The sequence below is a fragment of the Salmo salar genome, chromosome 12 (genome assembly GCF_965601325.2).
Source record: "Salmo salar chromosome 12, fSalSal1, whole genome shotgun sequence".
Lineage (NCBI taxonomy): Eukaryota > Metazoa > Chordata > Actinopteri > Salmoniformes > Salmonidae > Salmo > Salmo salar.
The window spans coordinates 7,136,382-7,156,847 of record NC_138302.1 but is presented as its reverse complement, the minus strand read 5'-3'; the positions used below and the strand labels follow the sequence as shown (position 1 = coordinate 7,156,847).

At 41.3% G+C, this 20,466-nt stretch overlaps 1 protein-coding gene and 1 long non-coding RNA gene across 2 annotated transcripts in view; both read left to right on the top strand.

Annotated features, from left to right (window-relative positions):
- The first annotated feature begins 628 nt into the window (after positions 1-628).
- The window catches only part of LOC106564020 (uncharacterized), a 41,440-nt gene continuing 21,602 nt past the window's right edge, over positions 629-20,466 (top strand). The window contains exons 1-2 of the mRNA XM_082958396.1: positions 629-2,222; positions 8,627-10,118. Of these exons, the coding sequence (XP_082814522.1) occupies positions 1,649-2,222; positions 8,627-10,118 (2,066 nt within the window). The 5' untranslated portion in view covers positions 629-1,648. The remainder of the gene's footprint in view (positions 2,223-8,626; positions 10,119-20,466) is intronic.
- On the top strand, positions 16,323-19,375 carry LOC106593047 (uncharacterized). The gene is made up of 3 exons (XR_001325769.3): positions 16,323-16,871; positions 17,193-17,244; positions 17,613-19,375. It is a non-coding gene; the product is annotated as an uncharacterized LOC106593047 (long non-coding RNA).

The following is a 20,466-nucleotide window of genomic DNA, read 5'->3' as shown; positions in this document are numbered from 1 at the left end:
ATAAGGCTGAATGATCATCACTAGTGGGTCCAGCGGCACAATAAGGCTGAATGATCATCACTAGTGGTTCCAGCAGCACAATAAGGCTGAATGATCATCACTAGTGGGTCCAGCAGCACAATAAGGCTGAATGATCATCACTAGTGGGTCCAGTGGGACAATAAGGCTGAATGATAATCACTAGTGGGTCCAGTGGGACAATAAGGCTGAATGATCATCACTAGTGGGTCCAGCAGCACAATAAGGCTGAATGATCATCACTAGTGGGTCCAGCAGCACAATAAGGCTGAATGATAATCACTAGTGGGTCCAGCGGGACAATAAGGCTGAATGATCATCACTAGTGGATCCAGCGGGACAATAAGGCTGAATGATAATCACTAGTGGATCCAGCGGGACAATAAGGCTGAATGATAATCACTAGTGGGTCCAGCAGCACAATAAGGCTGAATGATCATCACTAGTGGGTCCAGCGGGACAATAAGGCTGAATGATAATCACTAGTGGGTCCAGCAGCACAATAAGGCTGAATGATCATCACTAGTGGATCCAGCGGGACAATAAGGCTGAATGATCATCACTAGTGGGTCCAGCGGCACAATAAAGCTGAATGATCATCACTAGTGGGTCCAGCGGCACAATAAGGCTGAATGATCATCACTAGTGGGTCCAGCAGCACAATAAGGCTGAATGATCATCACTAGTGGGTCCAGTGGGACAATAAGGCTGAATGATAATCACTAGTGGGTCCAGCAGCACAATAAGGCTGAATGATAATCACTAGTGGGTCCAGCGGCACAATAAGGCTGAATGATCATCACTAGTGGGTCCAGCGGGACAATAAGGCTGAATGATCATCACTAGTGGGTCCAGCGGGACAATAAGGCTGAATGATCATCACTAGTGGGTCCAGCGGGACAATAAGGCTGAATGATAATCACTAGTGGGTCCAGCAGCACAATAAGGCTGCTGAATAAGGCTGCGGAGTCCAGCAGGCCTGTCTACACTGGACATTGTGGTTGACAACGTACTGATGTGTAAATATTCTCATATTTATTGTCTGCAGTTGTATTGATGGCATTTATATGCTTGTTATGTGTTTTATGTACATAGATCCGCATACAGAATTTCCCAGTGGGCATGATAAAGTCATGATCTTATCTTGTGTAGAGGAAAGTCTTGGCTGTAAGAGGTAAGAGAAAACGTATTTGTTCATTTTTCTAATGATTTGTTATGGTTTTCTTTTCTCCAGAATAAACACTGTAGTGAATAACGGCGTTACCAACTCCAGTCAGCCGATGGCGATGTGAGAATTTCAGTTGATGCTCCTTGTGTGACGTCTAATCTAGTGGACGGGACGCTTCTTCAACAACAACTCGGCTACTGATGCAGCCAGTTCCTTATCTTGCTAGTCAACATAAAACCGACAAAAATTCAAGCTCTTTTGTCCGTATTTGTATATATTAATCTGTGTTTTTAACGCAATTTTGTTTGCATATCTCCTAGTTAAATTGTGAAATAGCTTGTTAGATTTACTAATTCGTTAAGATTGACGCTGAGCCTAGTACTAGGCTAGTCGCTAATTCTAACTAGCTAGCTAACATCCCCGACCTAGGACTGAAGTTTAGTCCGCTATCCTCGCTCGACCATGAGCTCACTAAGCTACTCCCTCCCTGCTAAAGAAGAGGAGGTCTGCTGGACGGAGAAAGAAGATCTGAACATTGTCGTGAAAGAAGACGAGGAAGTGAAAGGCGAGAAAGAACCTTTTGGAGTGAAACACGAAGAGGGGGTAGAGGCTGTCACAGTGGAAGAGGAGGAGGTAGAAGCTTTCAAAATGAAAAAGGAGGAAGAGGAGGATGTTATAGTGAAAAAAGAGGAAGAACCTTTTAGAGAGGAAGAGGACGATATCGCAATGAAGGTAAAAGAAGAAGATGTTTTGGGAGTGAAAGAGGAGGAAGGAGAGGAAGAGGAGGATGTTACAGTAAAATACGAGAAAGAGCCTTTAGGAGTGAAACACGAAGAAGAGATAGAGGCTGTCACAGTGGAAGAGGAGGAAGAAGCTTTCAGAATGATAAAGGAGGAAATCACATTGAAAGAAGAAGATGAGGATTTTACAGTGAAAGGACCTTTTGGAGTGAAAGAGGAAGAGGAGGCTGTTATAGTGAAAGAAGAGAAAGGACCTTTTAGAGAGGAAGAGGAGACTGGAGATCTGATTAACACTAGTGAGTACTATATTAAAAACAGAAGCACCAACTCTGCAGTTCAACTAATGTATGATTTTTAAGAGGCTTTCTACTGACGTTTTACACTTGAATATGTTATTCAGGGGTGCGTTCAGTACGACAGAACAGTGTTCAGCGTTTAGTTAAACAGTGTGATTGGTGTCCCAGAGATTGTGCTTTCAATTGGTCACATCCATATTAAAGGAGAATTGTGCTTTTCTTTTTTTTTTACAACCAAATGTATATTTTTGATGTAAATGCCATGTTATAGAAGGGTCCAGACACTTGTTCTTGAGAAACTTACCCCAACCATTGATTAGGGATGGACACAGTTATTTGAATATTCTCAGCATTAAATAACCTTACATTCTCTGTAACATTTCTCCATTCAAGGATACAAGGCTACAAGGATAGACCACGACAGTTTTTATGACAGTATTTCTGAGTGCACCCTGTAAAATAGACTTTTCATGCGTGTAGATTCTTGTTGTCAGCCAATCAGAGCAGCTCTACAGTCAGAGACTCCATGTGTAAAAATCTGGATATTAGTCCTATAGTGAAATGTGTTTTACAGTTACAGTTAAGTTGGCTAAATGACAAGGAGACGGCTACAATTATCAACCAACAGGTAGGCTGTTGTAGACATGGACAGGTAATGCAGAAAAATAGCCTCAATTAGCCTTGCTAGCTAGCTAGCTTCTTTACACCGATTTGATGTAGTCAAAACAGACACTACCAGATGAGATGATAGATAACCTATTGCGGCAGGTAACCTAGTGGTTAGAGCGTTGGGCCAGTAACCGAAAGGTTGCTGGATCAAATCCCTGAGCTGACAAGGTGAAAATCTTTCGTTCTGCCCCTGAACAGGGCAGTTAACCCACTGTTCCCCGGTAGGCCGTCAATCGTAAATAAGAATTTGTTCTTAACTGACTTGCCTAGTTAAATAAAGGTTATATGGAAAAACACGTTTGCTCAAGTCGGTTTGGCTTCTCTCTCTCTCTGTGTCAGAGAGACCGGTCCCTCTGCTCCTCCCCAATCCTTCTGTGCTGAAACAACAAGCAGAGTGCAACCACATTGAAGTAAAATATAAATAAGTTGCTCTTTAAAACGCATGTATTTCCACTATCCTGATATTAGATATTAATCCAATAGTGAAATCATTTCAAATGCCCTCTGCCATCAGTTCATTTCCTCCTCCTTGTTGTGCAGTATGGGGGTTCTGAACAAACATGGACAAAAGCTCCAAAAACACCCAAAAGGAAAGGTCTTTAGATGTTGGACACATGAACTTTATCCGCAACTTTATATTCCATTTTGTTGCGACTCGAGCGATACCTCTCCGTCCATTCTACAGGTAACTGCCAAAGTAAGGAAACACTTGAGTAAATGAGAGATACAAAGTACACTATATATACAAAAGTATGTGGACACCCAGTCAAATTAGTGGATTTGGATATTTCAGCCACCTTTTGCTGACAGGTGTATAAAATCGAGCGAGCACACAGCCATGCAATCTCCATAAACAAACATTGGCAGTAGAATGGCCCTACTGAAGAGCTTAGTGACTTTCAACGTGGCACCATCATAGGATGTCACCTTTCTAACAAGTCAGTTAATCAAATTTCTGCCCTGCTAGAGCTGCCTCGGTCAACTTTAAGTGCTGTTATTGTGAAGTGAAAATGTCTAGGAGCAACAACGGCTCAGCCACGAAGTAGCAGGCCACACAAGCTCACAGAACGGGATCACCGAGTGTTGTAGCGCGTAAAAATCCTCTGTCCTCGGCTGCAACACTCACTACTGAGTTCCAAACTGCCTCTGGATGCAACATCAGCACAAGAACTGTTTGTTGGGAGCTTCATGAAATGGGTTTCCATGGTCGAGCAGCCGCAGCCAAGCCTAAAATCACAATGCGCAATGCTAAGCGTTGGCTGGAGTGGTGTAAAGCTCGCCGCCATTGGACTCTGGAGCAGTGGAGACACATTCTCTGGAGTGATGAATCACGCTTCACTATCTGGCAGTCCGACGGACAAATCTGGGTTTGGCAGATGCCAGGAGAACACTACCTGCCTGAATGCATAGTACCAACTGTAAAGTTCGGTGGAGGAGGAATAATGGTCTGGGGCTGTTTTTTATGGTTCGGGCTGGGCCCCTTAGTTCCAGTGAAGGGAAATCTTAATGCTACTGCATACAATAACATTCTAGATTATTCTGTGCTTCCAACTTTGTGGCAACAGTTTGGGAAGACCCTTTCCTGTTTTCAGCATGACAATGCACCCGTGCGAAGTCCATACAGAAATGGTTTGTTGAGATCGGTGTGGAAGATCTTGACTGGCCTGCACAGAGTCCTGACCTCAACCCCATTGAACACCTTTGGGATGAATTGGAAAGCCGACTGCGAGCCAGGCCTAATCGACCAACATCGGTGCCTGACCTCACTAATGCTCTTGTGGCTGAATGGAAGCAAGTCCCTGCAGCAATGTTCCAACATCTCATGGGAAACTCTTCCACTAGATGGAAGGCTTTCGAAGAGGCTTTTATAGCAGCAAAAGGGGGACCAACTCCATATTAATGCCCATGATTTTGGAATGATGTTGGATGAGTAGGTGTCCACATACCTTTGGCCATGTTGTGTATGTATTTTTTTGTTGTTGGTCTGTGTATGGTTTTACACATCGGAATGGTGGGACATAAAAGATACCTCAATTGGTGGGTCACGAAGCAAAAAAAGTTTATTTAAGCATTAACAAACACACTCTGTGTGACAGACAGACACTTTGGCTGGATCAGAGTACCCCAAAGGAAGGTTCCTTAGTGGCTAGATTATTAGAACCATAATCTACAGGTAAAGTTACAAGGTAAGGAAAAATGCTGCATCTTTTTGACTATTCGGATTCAGCCACTCACCATAAAGCCCAGGAATCCCTCAAGGTCGCTGATGAATTCTCTTGCAAAATTGGCATATATTCTGACTCCTAAAATCTCCCAGGTGGGCCATTCCATCAAACCTCATATATTCTCACTCCTAAAATCCCCCCAGGTGGGCCATTCCATCAAACCTCATATATTCTCACTCCTAAAATCCCCCAGGTGGGCCATTCCATCAAACCTCATATATTCTGACTCCTAAAATCCCCCAGGTGGGCCATTCCATCAAACCTCATATATTCTGACTCCTAAAATCCTCCCAGGTGGGCTATTCCATCAAACCTCATATATTCTGACTCCTAAAATCCTCCCAGGTGGGCCATTCCATCAAACCTCATATATTCTCACTCCTAAAATCCCCCAGGTGGGCCATTCCATCAAACCTCATATATTCTCACTCCTAAAATCCCCCAGGTGGGCTATTCCATCAAACCTCATATATTCTCACTCCTAAAATCCCCCAGGTGGGCCATTCCATCAAACCTCATATATTCTCACTCCTAAAATCCCCCAGGTGGGCCATTCCATCAAACCTCATATATTCTCACTCCTAAAATCCCCCAGGTGGGCTATTCCATCAAACCTCATATATTCTCACTCCTAAAATCCTCCCAGGTGGGCCATTCCATCAAACCTCATATATTCTGATTCCTAAAATCCTCCCAGGTGGGCTATTCCATCAAACCTCATTGTACATATTTGTTAATATGGTCCTCCTGACTACCAAATAAGATTGAGGTCAGAGAAGAGTTGATATCGCAAATGTTTTTCAATCCAATAAAACTTGATTTTCCCAAATCAGTTTTTGTAGCAGAAAATGTATGTAGGTGCTCTCTATTGCCTCGGAATTGATGCACCTGTTTATATGTTTAGATATACAGTGGGGTCCGAAATGATTGACTCTTGATAAAGATGAGTAAAAAAGATTGTAAAATAAATAATACAGATATTGAGCTATATTGTATGCAAAAAATTGGGTAATGATATTATTTTATACTAATACAATTGTTCGGAGAAAGATAATTTGATAAATGATTGAATCCCATGTTTTCAGTACCTTTCAATACCTCACCTTATGAGGGAAACAGCACTGAGACTTTTTCAAAAAAAAATGTATGTGATTGGAAAGGATCTTAGACTGTCTTTCCAGCTTCAGTTTGAAGGGACTGTGTTATCTGTGTTGGCTGTGTTGGCTGGCTCCTCTGAACAGTGTCCTGACGAGAGCACATTTTCCATGCCAGGCAAAATCACGCATCATTAGCTTATTGTTATGGATGTATCCAAATAAATGTCACTAGAAAACATCTTATCAAACGCAAACGCAGCTACTTTGCTGTCATTCTGTTTGACGTGACGGTGTTAGCCATAGTTGGCTAGCTCGCAAGCAAGGGATAAGAACGTTGCCAGCCAGCAGGGCAACGGAACATTTCAATTGACCGACTGGGTTGCATCCATAGATATCCAACTCAAAGACTTCAGAAGTGGGTGGCGTCTCCGGCAACTGAACCGATAGAATGAATGACCAGTCGGCTTGTCTAGCAGCCACGGATTTGTGTCGGGATTATATCTCATGGAAGGATTAAACAGAATGAAGAAATTCATTTAAAATAAATATTTTTATGAAAATATATCAATCATTATTTGAATATGTTGGTAACCCGTTGTATAAATGTGATGATGCCCTCGAAGCCAGTGTTTGGAGGATATATTGGCACGGTTTAGACAGAGCAACTGCGCCAATATAACTTTCAAACACCGTCTTCTCAGGCATTATCACTTTAACACTACAGCCACTCTGTGATGATGCACTCTGCTGTTCTACCTTTACATTTCAGTCATTTAGCAGACGCTCTTATCCAGAGAGACTTACAGTAGTGAGTCATTTAACAGATGCTCTTATCCAGAGAGACTTACAGTACTGAGTCATTTAGCAGACGCTCTTATCCAGAGAGACTTACAGTACTGAGTCATTTAACAGATGCTCTTATCCAGAGAGACTTACAGTACTGAGTCATTTAGCAGATGCTCTTATCCAGAGACTTACAGTACTGAGTCATTTAGCAGATGCTCTTATCCAGAGACTTACAGTACTGAGTCATTTAGCAGACGCTCTTATCCAGAGACTTACAGTACTGAGTCATTTAGCAGACGCTCTTATCCAGAGAGACTTACAGTACTGAGTCATTTAGCAGACGCTCTTATCCAGAGACTTACAGTACTGAGTCATTTAGCAGACGCTCTTATCCAGAGAGACTTACAGTACTGAGTCATTTAGCAGATGCTCTTATCCAGAGACTTACAGTACTGAGTCATTTAGCAGATGCTCTTATCCAGAGACTTACAGTACTGAGTCATTTAGCAGACGCTCTTATCCAGAGACTTACAGTACTGAGTCATTTAGCAGACGCTCTTATCCAGAGAGACTTACAGTACTGAGTCATTTAGCAGACGCTCTTATCCAGAGACTTACAGTACTGAGTCATTTAGCAGACGCTCTTATCCAGAGACTTACAGTACTGAGTCATTTAGCAGACGCTCTTATCCAGAGACTTACAGTACTACATTCATATTATTAAGATAGCTGGGTGAGACAAGAACATATCACAATCATAGCAAGTACATTTTCCCTCAACAACGTAGTTATCAGCAAAGTCAGTAGGGAGAGGAGGGGACATGGGGTTTATTTAAGATAGTCTTTAAAGAGGTAGGGTTTCAGATGTTTTCAGAAGATGGGGAGGGACTCCGTTCTGACATCAGGGGGAAGCTAGTTCCACCAATAGGGTGCCAGGACAGAGAAGAGCTTTGACTGGGCTGAGTGGGAGCTGCCCTCCAGTAGGGGTGGGAGGGACAAGACACCAGAGATGGTAGAATCAGAACGGAGTGCTCTGGTTGGGTTGTTAAGAACACTATTCTGATGATAATCCCCTATTGGAATTTGGCCTATAGGTATCCTCTATAAGGTCAGAGGTCACCATAAAGCAGGTCTTACTGATTGGTACATCAACCCATGGGTGTCCTGAAGTGATTCAAATGTAAAGTCTATTCAACCTCCAAGTCAGCCTTGATTTAGTGTTTTAACCCAGGGAAGGATGAAACAAGGAACAGTTAAGGCCAGAGTATTTAGGTCTGCCCTCCCTCCAGGAGGGTGGCACAGTGTTACAACCATGTAGAAGAGTCATTTAGTCTCTGCGGTCTCCCTGTGCACATCTAGGTTTAATACAACTCTTAAATATACAAGTTGTTCAGTAAAACTCTTAAATATACAGGTTGTTCAGCTAATTTCTTGCATCCATCATAGCCTGGAGGAAGGGGAGGAGCAGTTCCCCTTAATGCTCCATAACCAAGCACCAGGGTCTTGAAGATGAATCATTTTATTGAGGGATCTAGTCTAGATTAAACCTTGTAGAAAGACAGTTGTATCATATAGAGTTTTCATTCAGGTCTCTCTGTTTAAGCAAATACTCTGTTTGTCTTTTTAGCAGGAGAGAGACCAGACTCTCACCCTGACCGTGGGAAGAGCCCAGACCCAGAGACGACCAAACCAGCAAGACCATACCGTATGGTTTGTGGAAAGCGTTTTGGACACTCAGGGCATCTGAAAGTGCATGAAAGAACACACACTGGAGAGAAGCTTTATCAATGCTCCCAGTGTAAAAATACATGTTTCTCACCAGGGGACCTGAAATCACATGAGAGAACACACTCTTTAGAGAGGCCTTTCCAATGCTCTCAGTGTGGAAAGAGATTTATCCAGTCATCACATTTGAAAGAACATGAGAGAATACACACAGGTGAACAACCATTCCAATGTTCCCAGTGTGGAAAGAGTTTTACAAATGTAGGGAACCTGAAAACGCATGAGATGACACACACAGGCGAGAAGCCTTTCCACTGCTCCCAGTGTGGAAAAAGGTTTACCCAATTAGGGAACTTGAAAACACATGAGATGACACACACAGGCGAGAAGCCTTATCACTGCTCCCATTGTGGAAAGTGTTTTAGACACTCAGGGCATCTAAAAGTGCATGAAAGAACACACACTGGAGAAAAGCCATATCAATGCTCCCAGTGTGGAAAGGGTTTTGGACACTCATGGCATCTTAAAGTGCATGAAAGAACACACACTGGAGAGAAGCCGTATCAATGCTCCCAGTGTGGAAAGGGTTTTGGACACTCAGGGCATCTAAAAGTGCATGAAAGAACACACACTGGAGAGAAGCCGTATCAATGCTCTCACTGTGGAAAGAGATTTATCCAGTCATTGCACCTGAAAGAGCATAAGAGAAAACACACAGGAGAGAAGCCTTTCCAATGCTCTCAGTGTGGAAAGAGTTTTATCCAGTCATCGCATCTGAAAGAGCATAAGCGAATACACACTGGAGAGAAGCCATTCCAATGCTCTCAGTGTGGAAAGACTTTTAGCCAGATAGGGCAGCTGAAATATCATGAAAGAAAACATACAGGGGAGAAGCCTTATCACTGTTCCCAGTGTGGAAAGGGTTTCAGATACTCGGGGCATCTAAAAGTGCATGAAAGAACACACACTGGAGAGAAGCCATATCAATGCTCCCAGTGTGGAAAGGATTTTAGACACTCAGGGCATCTTAAAGATCATGAGAAAATACACACAGGAGAACAACCATTCCGATGCTCTCTGTGTGGAAAGAGTTTTACCCATTTAGGGAACCTGAAAATGCATGAGATGACACACACAGGAGAGAAGCCTTTTCACTGCTCCCAGTGTGTAAAAAGTTTTACCCAGTTAGGGAACTTGAAAACACATGAGATGACACACACAGGAGAGAAGCCTTTCCACTGCTCCAAGTGTGAAAAAGGTTTTAGAACCTCGGGGAACCTGAAAACGCATGAAATGTCACACACGGGAGAGAAGCCTTTCCAATGCTCCCAATGTGGAAAGAGTTTTACCCAGTTAGCGAGCCTGAAAAGGCATGAAGGAACACACACAGGATAGAATCCTTTCCAATGTTCTCAGTGTGGAAAGACATTTTCCTGGTCAGAAAAACCTGAAAATCACATGCGAGAAGAGAGACACTGTTGTGGGTGGCAGAATTTGGGGTGAGCTGTTGTAACTTCTCCAGGTTGATGCTCTGTTCTGTGATGAACTGCATTTCATAGACTACTACGCCTATTACCTGTCTGCACCCTAACACATTGTTGTCTGTAAGTGTTGCATTAAAAAGTACTATTATCACCTTCCTCTATATGAGGGGACATGCAACTATCTGCGTTATCTTTTTTTAGTTCTTCCCTGACTGTGATCAGCGAGACAGATCTCGCTTGCTTGTATTTAAGATATATTATTATCACACCTTAAATAGTCTCTGATCTTTGAAACTCCAGAATCAGTTCATAAAACACAGGCTTGATTTAGAAATGCATGAAAAAGACACCTGACTTGCTTTGGGTTTCTTTGGTTTATGGCCACATGAAATCAAATTGTATGAACGCTTACTCAAAAAACAGGCCTACTTTGTTAGCCGGACCTTTACGTCTCAGTGCAAAAAAAAAAAAAAAAACGGAACATATTTTAAATGTATTTTACTTTGATTCCTTTAGTCATTGTGTTGTATTTAGTTAATTTGTGTAGAAGTTATCAAGCTAAACGTGTATGAAAATGTGATGACATTGTTATGATAACAGTTGTTGACTGGGAAACCCAGAACCGAGCTGCCAGTGACGAGAGCCTACCAGACGTGCTAAATGCCTATTTATGCTCGCTTCGAGGCAAGCAACAATGAAGAATGCACGTCAGCACCAGCTATTCTGGATGACTGAGTGATAACGCTCTCGGTACCCGATGTGAGCAAGACCTGTAAACAGGTCAACATTCACAAAGCCACGGGGCCAGACGGATTACCAGGACGTGTACTCAAAGCATATGCGGACCAACTAGCTAGTGTCTTCACTGACATTTTCAACCTGTCCCTGACCGAGTCTGTAATACCTACATGTTTCAAGCAGACCACCATAGTCCCTGTGCCCAAGGAAGCGAAGGTAACCTTCCGAAATGATTACCACCCGTAGCACTCACGTCAGTAGCCATGTTTTTCTTCTTTGTATTATCTCTTACCAGATCTTTTGTGTTATATTCTCCTACATTCCACATTTCCACAAACTTCAAAGTGTTTCCTTTCAAATGGTACCAAGAATATGCATATCCTTGCTTCAGGGCCTGAGTTACAGGCAGTTAGATTTGGATATGACATTTTCGGCAATTTTTAAAAAAAAGGGGCAGATCCTTAAGAGGTTAATTATTACCTTTGATCTGATACATGTATAAACCCTCAGATATTAAGAGGTTAATTATTACCTTTGATCTGATACATGTATAAACCCTCAGATATTACTCGTTATATGATTTGTAAAGTATTCAATAGATTCATATAATTTGCATTTCTTGATTCTAACATTGAATGTAGTCGTTTTCTTTCATTCAGTAAATTTGTCGACGTGTTAGCGAGTACCGCACCACTTGCTTAGCGAGTACCGCACCACTTCCTCCAGATTTTGCTCACACCAAGGATCAAATTACTAGCCTGTTCAACCTCTATTTTGTATCGTCTGAGATCCCCAAAGATTGGAAAGCTGCCGCGGTCATCCCCCTCTTCAAAGGGGGAGACACTCTAGACCCAAACTGTTACAGACCTATATCCATCCTGCCCTGCCTTTCTAAAGTCTTCAAAAGCCAAGTTAACAAACAGATCACCAACCATTTCGAATCTCACCGTACCTTCTCCGCTATGCAATCTGGTTTCCGAGCTGGTCATGGGTGTCCCTCAGCCACACTCAAGGTCCTAAAAGATATCATAACTGCCATCGATAAAAGACAGTACTGTGCAGCCGTCTTCATTAACCTGGCCAAGGCTTTCGACTCTGTCAATCACCGCATTCTTATCGGCAGACTCAACAGCCTTGGTTTCTCAAATGACTGCCTCACCTGGTTCACCAACTACTTCTCAGATAGAGTTCAGTGTGTCAAATCGGAGGGCCTGTTGTCCGGACCTCTGGCAGTCTCTATGGGGGTGCCACAGGGTTCAATTCTCGGGCCGACTCTTTTCTCTGTATATATCAATAATGTCGCTCTTGCTGCTGGTGATTGTCTGATCCCACCTCTATGCAGATGACACCATTCTGTATACTTCTGGCCCTGCTTTGGACACTGTGTTAACAAACCTCCAAACAAGCTTCAATGCCATACAACACTCCTTCCGTGGTCTCCAACTGCTCTTAAATGCTAGTAAAACTAAATGCATGCTTTTCAACCAATCGCTACCAGCACCTGCCCGCCCGTCCAGCATCACTACTCTGGACGGTTCTGACTTAGAATATGTGGACAACTACAAATACCTAGGTAGTCCCGTGTGGCTCAGTTGGTAGAGCATGGTGTTTGCAACGCCAGGGTTGTGGGTTCGATTCCCACGGGGGACCAGTACGGAGAAAAAAATGTATGCATTCACTACTGTAAGTCGCTCTGGATAAGAGCGTCTGCTAAAATGACTAAAATGTAAAAAATGTAAATGGTTAGACTGTCAACTCTCCTTCCAGACTCACATTAAGCATCTCCAATCCAAAATTAAATCTAGAATCGGCTTCCTATTTCGCAACAAAGCCTCCTTCACTCATGCTGCCAAACATACCCTCGTAAAACTGACTATCCTACCGATCCTTGACTTCGGCGATGTCATTTACAAAATAGCCTCCAACACTCTACTCAGAAAATTGGATGTAGTCTATCACAGTGCCATCCGTTTTGTCACCAAAGCCCCATATACTACCCACCACTGTGACCTGTATGCTGTCGTTGGCTGGCCCTCGCTTCATATTCGTCGCCAAACCCACCCAGGTCATCTATAAGTCTTTATTTGGTAAAGCCCAGCCTTATCTCAGCTCACTGGTCACCATAGTAACACCCACCCGTAGCACGCACTCCAGCAGGTATATTTCACTGGTCATCCCCAAGCCAACACCCCCTTTGGCCGCCTTTCCTTACAGTTCTTTGCTGTCAATGACTGGAACAAATTGCAAAAATCACTGAAGCTGGAGACCTATATCTCCCTCAATAACTTTAAGCGTCAGCTGTCAGAGCAGCTTACCGATCACTGCACCTGTACACAGCCCATCTGTAAATAGCCCACCCAACTACCTCATCCCCATATTGTTATACGGTACGGTATAGAACAGAACCATTAACTCATGTTCTGGAATGCTCTTTAGGTTTTATCACCCAAAAGACATTGTAAATCTCCTGTCAGTGTTATCTCCCAGAGGCCCATCGTCAGTAGAACACAGACACAATAGTTAACAGAATCCTCTATTATGTTGAATAAAACAACCATTTGATGTAATAAAAGTATTATAACATAATCGTGCAATTTTTCCTCTGACACTGTATATATGTATTTTTCTATTGTGTTATTGACTGTACGTTTGTTAAACCCATGTGTAACTCATGTGTTGTTTTTGTCGAACTGCTTTGCTTTATCTTGGCCAGGTCGCAGTTGTAAATGAGAACTTGTTCTCAACTAGCCTACCTGGTTAAATAAAGGTGAAATAAATAAAAAATGTTTAAAAAAAAAAAAAAAACAGGACTGCTCTGTCTTGATAGCACACGTGACCCTCCTCCTGAATCGTCTTACCAGTCGACGCCGCCGGAAAGCTAGAAATTCCTCGGAGTAAGTGGAGACATTTCAGGCTGAGGAGTGAGTTTCACACATCCCCATGTGCTACATATAGAAAATATATTGTAAAAGAATGGAATTATACATACTTAATAATGAATGGGAAGGCTTTTATGGTGATTGTGACACCTGGTGGAAACTTGTCGTTTACCTTTAGAATAGCATAGAGAGTTATGGGTAAGATGTCATCAGTAGTACTACTTAGGACAGGTGATTGAAGCCTGATAGGAACTGGAAGACGCCAAGTAGAGCTACAGTTTAGTACCGTTTTCATTTGGATTTAAGTTACCTGCTACTTTATAATTTGTGTACCTTTTTAAAGGTGACCATTTTGCCATTCATATCAGTTGGAATCTGTTATACCTCACCTGGATTACAGTTCTTTCTTTTACCACTTACCATCCAGGAATCTGTGAGACAAACAATGGACATTCAATTCCAAATGTGATTTTCCTGTGTTTTATTTATATTTCCACACTGAGGTTGGAATAATACTGTGAAATTGTGAAAAAATGTGATAATGCCCTTTTAGTGTAAAAACTTTTTGAAAAGATGGCCTGAAATTTCAGCTTGTTTTAGTGGGAAGGAGTTTTGGCCTGAGTGGTGACATCACCAAGGTGTAAATGAGTTAATAGACCAATAAGAAAGAGTTCCAAATCTCTTTGCCAATAACAGCTATTTTTCTGTTTTCCCCTCCCCACTCAGACCACTCCTAGACAGTCATATTTTTCTGTTTTCCCCTCCCCACTCAGACCACTCCTAGACAGTCATATTTTTCAGTTTTCCCCTCCCCGCTCAGACCACTCCTAGACAGTCATATTTTTCAGTTTTCCCCTCCCCGCTCAGACCACTCCTAGACAGTCATATTTTTCAGTTTTCCCCTCCCCGCTCAGACCACTCCTAGACAGTCATATTTTTCTGTTTTCCCCTCCCCGCTCAGACCACTCCTAGACAGTCATATTTTTCAGTTTTCCCCTCCCCGCTCAGACCACTCCTAGACAGTCATATTTTTCTGTTTTCCCCTCCCCACTCAGACCACTCCTAGACAGTCATATTTTTCTGTTTTCCCCTCTCCACTCAGACCACTCCTAGACAGTCATATTTTTCTGTTTTCCCCTCCCCACTCAGACCACTCCTAGACAGTCATATTTTTCAGTTTTCCCCTCTCCACTCAGACCACTCCTAGACAGTCATAGGTAAATTGTTGCTTGAGAAATTGTTCTTTGCTAAGAAGCTATTTTTGTTTATTTTTGACCATTTTAATTGAAAACAATCCCACTAAGGTACTTCATTGTTACTCAGAAAGAATTTGATATAGAGAGAAAATGGCTGCATTGGATCTTTTAATACCGAAACACTGGCAGTGTGCCTGTTTTGTTGTTGTTTGAACCGCAGATTGCCCTTTTAAGTGTAGTAGCCTACCAAATAACAATAATGCACAATTAAAGTATATCCTACGAAGCACTACAGCCACTCTGTGATGATGTGCTCTGCTCTTTTATTGAAGGATCTAGTCTGGATTAAACCTCATAGGAAGACAGTTTTATCATGTGGGTGGAGCAAGGATGGAAAATATTTTTGGTAGCACAGATTGTTCTGGCAATTCTCACATAGAAACTTAATTGGGAGGAAGGATGTTTGACATGCTTTTTACATTTATATTCCAATTATTTGGGGTGAGAATCATGATGGAAGTGGAAGGTTTAGGTAATTTTTAGGCCCATGCAGAGCCTTTAGAAAGTATTCATACCCCTTGACTTATTCCACATTTTGTTACGTTACAGCCGGAATTCAAAATGGATTTTTTTAAAAGAATTCTCACCAATCTACACACATTTTTTTTAACGATTTATTGAAAATTAAATACAGAAATATCTTGAAAGTATGCATTATCACAGTTTTTGATTTCGGTTTCAATTTAATTTTAAACATGAAATTAAGAAATATGTATGTATTTCTAGCTTTTTAATAAAAATGCAAAAATAAATATTTGCTGTTGGGACAGCATTATGTAGGCCCTAACAGTTTGTCACTGTTATAGTGCAATTCATGTATTGTTTAGTGCTGTGTTGTGTAGTGGCTTTGCTGGCATGTATCTAAAAAAACTATTCTTTTATTTTGCCCCACCCAGATTTACATGCTAAAATCGCCACCCGCGCATCACCAACGGTCACATCACGTCTAGATGTGAAGGAAAAAAAGACAAAAACAATAATGAATGATTCCTATTCTAACAGTATTTATTCATAATGTACACACTCAGGTCTGCGTCTGCGTAGAAGACAGTATTGGCTGTAAGAAATAAAGACAAAACAAAATGACGACATTGTTTGCAAAATAAATAATGTAGTGAATCTTTTTATAAACTGCGGTACCCACTCCAGTCAGCAGATGGCGATGTGAGTCTTTCAGGTGATGCTGCTTGCGTGACGTATAATCTAGTGGACGGAACGGGACGCTTCTTCAATAACAACAGGTTACTGAGACTAACACCTCGGTAACGTTAGCTTCCTAGCCAGTATAAAATCAAACATTTTGACAAATGTTGTGTAGCTACACGAATTGCAGTGTTTTAAACATGATTACGTTAACGTTTCTAGCTACTAGTTGATTAAAAGTTAATTTGCTTGCTAAATTTGCACCCAAAAAGAATTCATACTGAGACGAGCACTAGCTAGCTAACATCTCAGCTACTTCTCCCCTGCTAAAGAAGAGGAGGTCTGTTGGACAGAGGAAGAAGCTCTTGTGAAAGAGGAAGACGAGGCTGTCACAGTTAAAAACAATAAGTAGCGGGTGAGGCTGTTAGAGTGAACGGGAAAGACGTTTCAGTGAAAGAAAAGGAAGACGCGTTCAGAGTGAAATAAGAGGAGGAGGAGAAAGATGAGGCTGCAGTTTTTGGAGTCGAAGAAGGAGAGGACTGTCACGGTGAAAGAAGAGAAAGACGTTTTTGGAGTTAAGGGGGAGGTTATTGTCACATTGCAAGAGAAGGAAGAAGAGAACAACGATGAAGATCTGATTAACACCAGTGAGTACTGTCTTAAAAACAGAGGCACAAACTCGACATTAAACCTATATGTGTTTCCGTTTAACTGTCACTTCTTGAAAAATATGTTGAAAAACAATATTTAACAGTGGTTTTCTGTGGTTGTTACTGAGTAGGCTGATACTCCATTTCATTGATCCACAATCCATAGTCAAGGCTGGGAAATATAAGAATGCCCACAATGCAATTCTGAAGTCTAATATATTCACAGTGTGATTAATATATATATATATATATATATATATATATATATATATATTATTTTTGTTGTTGTTGTCAAATTAACAAATTATTGTTTTCCAGGTGATGCTGATTGAGAGAAAGCCAAGAGTGTGCAAAGCTGTTAAGGCAAAAGGTGGGTATTTGAAGAATCTCAAATATAACAAATATTTTCATTTGTTTAACACTTATGTTGGTTACTACATGATTTCATATGTCTAATTTTATAGTTTGATGTTTTCACTAGTGTAGATCGTTCAATTTGGTAATTTTTCTATAAAGAAGTGTTATTTTGAGAGTGAAAACCTGACATAATTTTTGAAAATTTTCAAAATCTGCTGTTTTCCAAAGGCCTACTTGTCGTCCTTTATTTATGATTAATCTATAAGATAATATTATTATTTTTACCTAGACTGCCAGAATACATTGTTAGACAGTTTTAAAATACACTTTTAATGCTTTGTGTGTTGTATTTACAATAAAATGTTATTTGGAATTTTACAGGTTCAAAACTCAAAGTTGCATAATGGCCAAGAAAAAGCTGCCATACAAGCTACGTATAAGATGCAATAAGGATGAACGAGTCCCATCCTCTCCAAGAATAAACAGTGGAACCATAAAGCCAAGTTGGAGAACCAGCATAAAGAATAAAGACCCCCAAAAATATGAGGAAATATTAAACAAAGGACGAAACTACAACAGAACATGTAGACATGAGATGTCCCTTGCTGATAGTATCCTAAAAAATAGGAACATTTCAAGCAAAGAGAGGGAGAAGGCAGAAAAGCTGCGGCAGCATGAAAAATATATAACGCCAGTGCTTCCTGGAGAATGAGGAAGATGAGCAAAGCGAAGAGAGGAAGACCGGAGCGACCAGAAACGTGTTAAGAAAAGGCAAAGAAGAACTGAATTGCAGAAGAACAACAGAGAGAAGAATGCAAAGCTTAAAGAAAACGTCAACAGAGAGCAGCTAGGTCAAAAGAGGAGCATGAAGGAGAAAAAGCAAAAAGATGGGAAAAATATAGTCAGAACAAGGAAAAGGCAACGCAGCATGAACAGGCAACGCAGCATAACAAGATAATATGGGAGCAGAGAGAATTAGTCTCAAGAAACAAGAGGATAAAGAACCTAGAAAGCAACTTGAACATTGTAAAAGAGCCTTGCAGATAGCAGGGCAAGATGTACGGAGTCCAGAAGGAAGAGCCTCAAGTGGCTGAAGCCTGTATGTCAAAACAGGCAGCACAGTACGTCACTGCTATCATGGAGCTCATTGACAAGGCCTCACAGAGGAAGGCAGTCATTTTCCCTCAGAGGAACATCGGAACCACAACAGAAGGGGACGTTGGAAGTGGCAGTTGTTGAAGCAGTAGCCTAAGGCCTATCAAAAGTCCAGACCATCTGCAACTAGGAAGGCTTTGGCTTGTTCACTGAATATGATTAAGAACTACAAACTACAGAGACAGTTTGCAAAAAGATGTTGGGGTCAGTAGAAAACTCTTAAGGCAAAGCAAGAACAAAAAAAAGGCCATGAGGTCTACGTAGATTATTACCTCCATCGACAGTCACACACACTGGGTGCTGGAGGAGTATTGATGGTGTGCCTTTTATTCCCTTTACTACACATGTGAAACTGCAAGAAAATCATATTTAAATGTATGTTAAACCATTTTTTTTTTTTAAATGTTGACCCTGATGTCACACATTGGCCCTTTATTTATAGAAATACCCGTATCTAACCTGAAAAGACATCACACACAGGAGAGAAGCCTAACCATTACTCTCTGTGTGGAAAAAGTTTCGCACAGTTAGGGAACATGAAAAGACATGAGGACGCACACAGAAGAGAAGCTTTACCACTGCTCTCTGTGTGGAAATAGTTTTACCCAGTTAGGACACCAGAAAGTGCATGAGAGAATACACACAGGGGAGAAGCCTTAACAATGCTCAGACTGTGGGAAGACATATTCCTCATCACAGCCACTTAATGTGAGAATCGACATAGGAGGGAAGAAGCCTTACTTCTCCTAGTGTGTAAATTGATATTTCACATCACATTGACTTAAAGTTAATCAGAGATCATACACAGTGCTCCTGTTGTCTTATATTGTTGACTGAGAATGTGTTTACTTGTTTACACCATATGACATTTTATTGTACAAAATATACCCAAAAATATATTTGTATGTTTATTATTAGAAAATATAAGTTGAATATGGAGAATGTCCGTTCGATTATTGTATATGATTAAATGGTCCTGTTGTAACCTCTGACACTGTGTAGATCAGATTCCATGTGTTTAAATGGTCCTGTTGTAACCTCTGACACGGTGTAGATCAGATTCCATGTGTTTAAATGGTCCTGTTGTAACCTCTGACACGGTGTAGATCAGATTCCATGTGTTTAAATGGTCCTGTTGTAACCTCTGACACTGTGTAGATCAGATTCCATGTGTTTAAATGGTCCTGTTGTAACCTCTGACACGGTGTAGATCAGATTCCATGTGTTTAAATGGTCCTGTTGTAACCTCTGACACTGTGTGTGTTTATCTGGGTGTGTCATTCCTCCAACACAGATAATCAAGTGATTTTTGGATGATTCATTCTCTCTATTGTTTACATTTAAATTGTTGGCTTTAAGGGAATAGTCTGGTCATATCTAACAGAGTGGCTTTAATAGCCTGGTCACATCTAACAGAGTGGCTTTAATAGTCTGGTCACATCTAACAGAGTGGCTTTAATAGTCTGGTCACATCTAACAGAGTGGCTTTAATAGTCTGGTCACATCTAACAGAGTGGCTTTAATAGTCTGGTCACATCTAACAGAGTGGCTTTAATAGTCTGGTCACATCTAACAGAGTGGCTTTAATAGTCTGGTCACATCTAACAGAGTGGCTTTAATAGTCTGGTCACATCTAACAGAGTGTCTTTAATAGTCTGGTCACATCTAACAGAGTGTCTTTAATAGTCTGGTCACATCTAACAGAGTGGAGTTAATAGTCTGGTCACATCTAACAGAGTGGCTTTAATAGTCTGGTCACATCTAACAGAGTGGCTTTAATAGTCTGGTCACATCTAACAGAGTGGCTTTAATAGTCTGGTCACATCTAACAGAGTGGCTTTAATAGTCTGGTCACATCTAACAGAGTGGCTTTAATAGTCTGGTCACATCTAACAGAGTGGCTTTAATAGTCTGGTCACATCTAACAGAGTGGCTTTAATAGTCTGGTCACATCTAACAGAGTGTCTTTAATAGTCTGGTCACATCTAACAGAGTGTCTTTAATAGTCTGGTCACATCTAACAGAGTGGAGTTAATAGTCTGGTCACATCTAACAGAGTGGCTTTAATAGTCTGGTCACA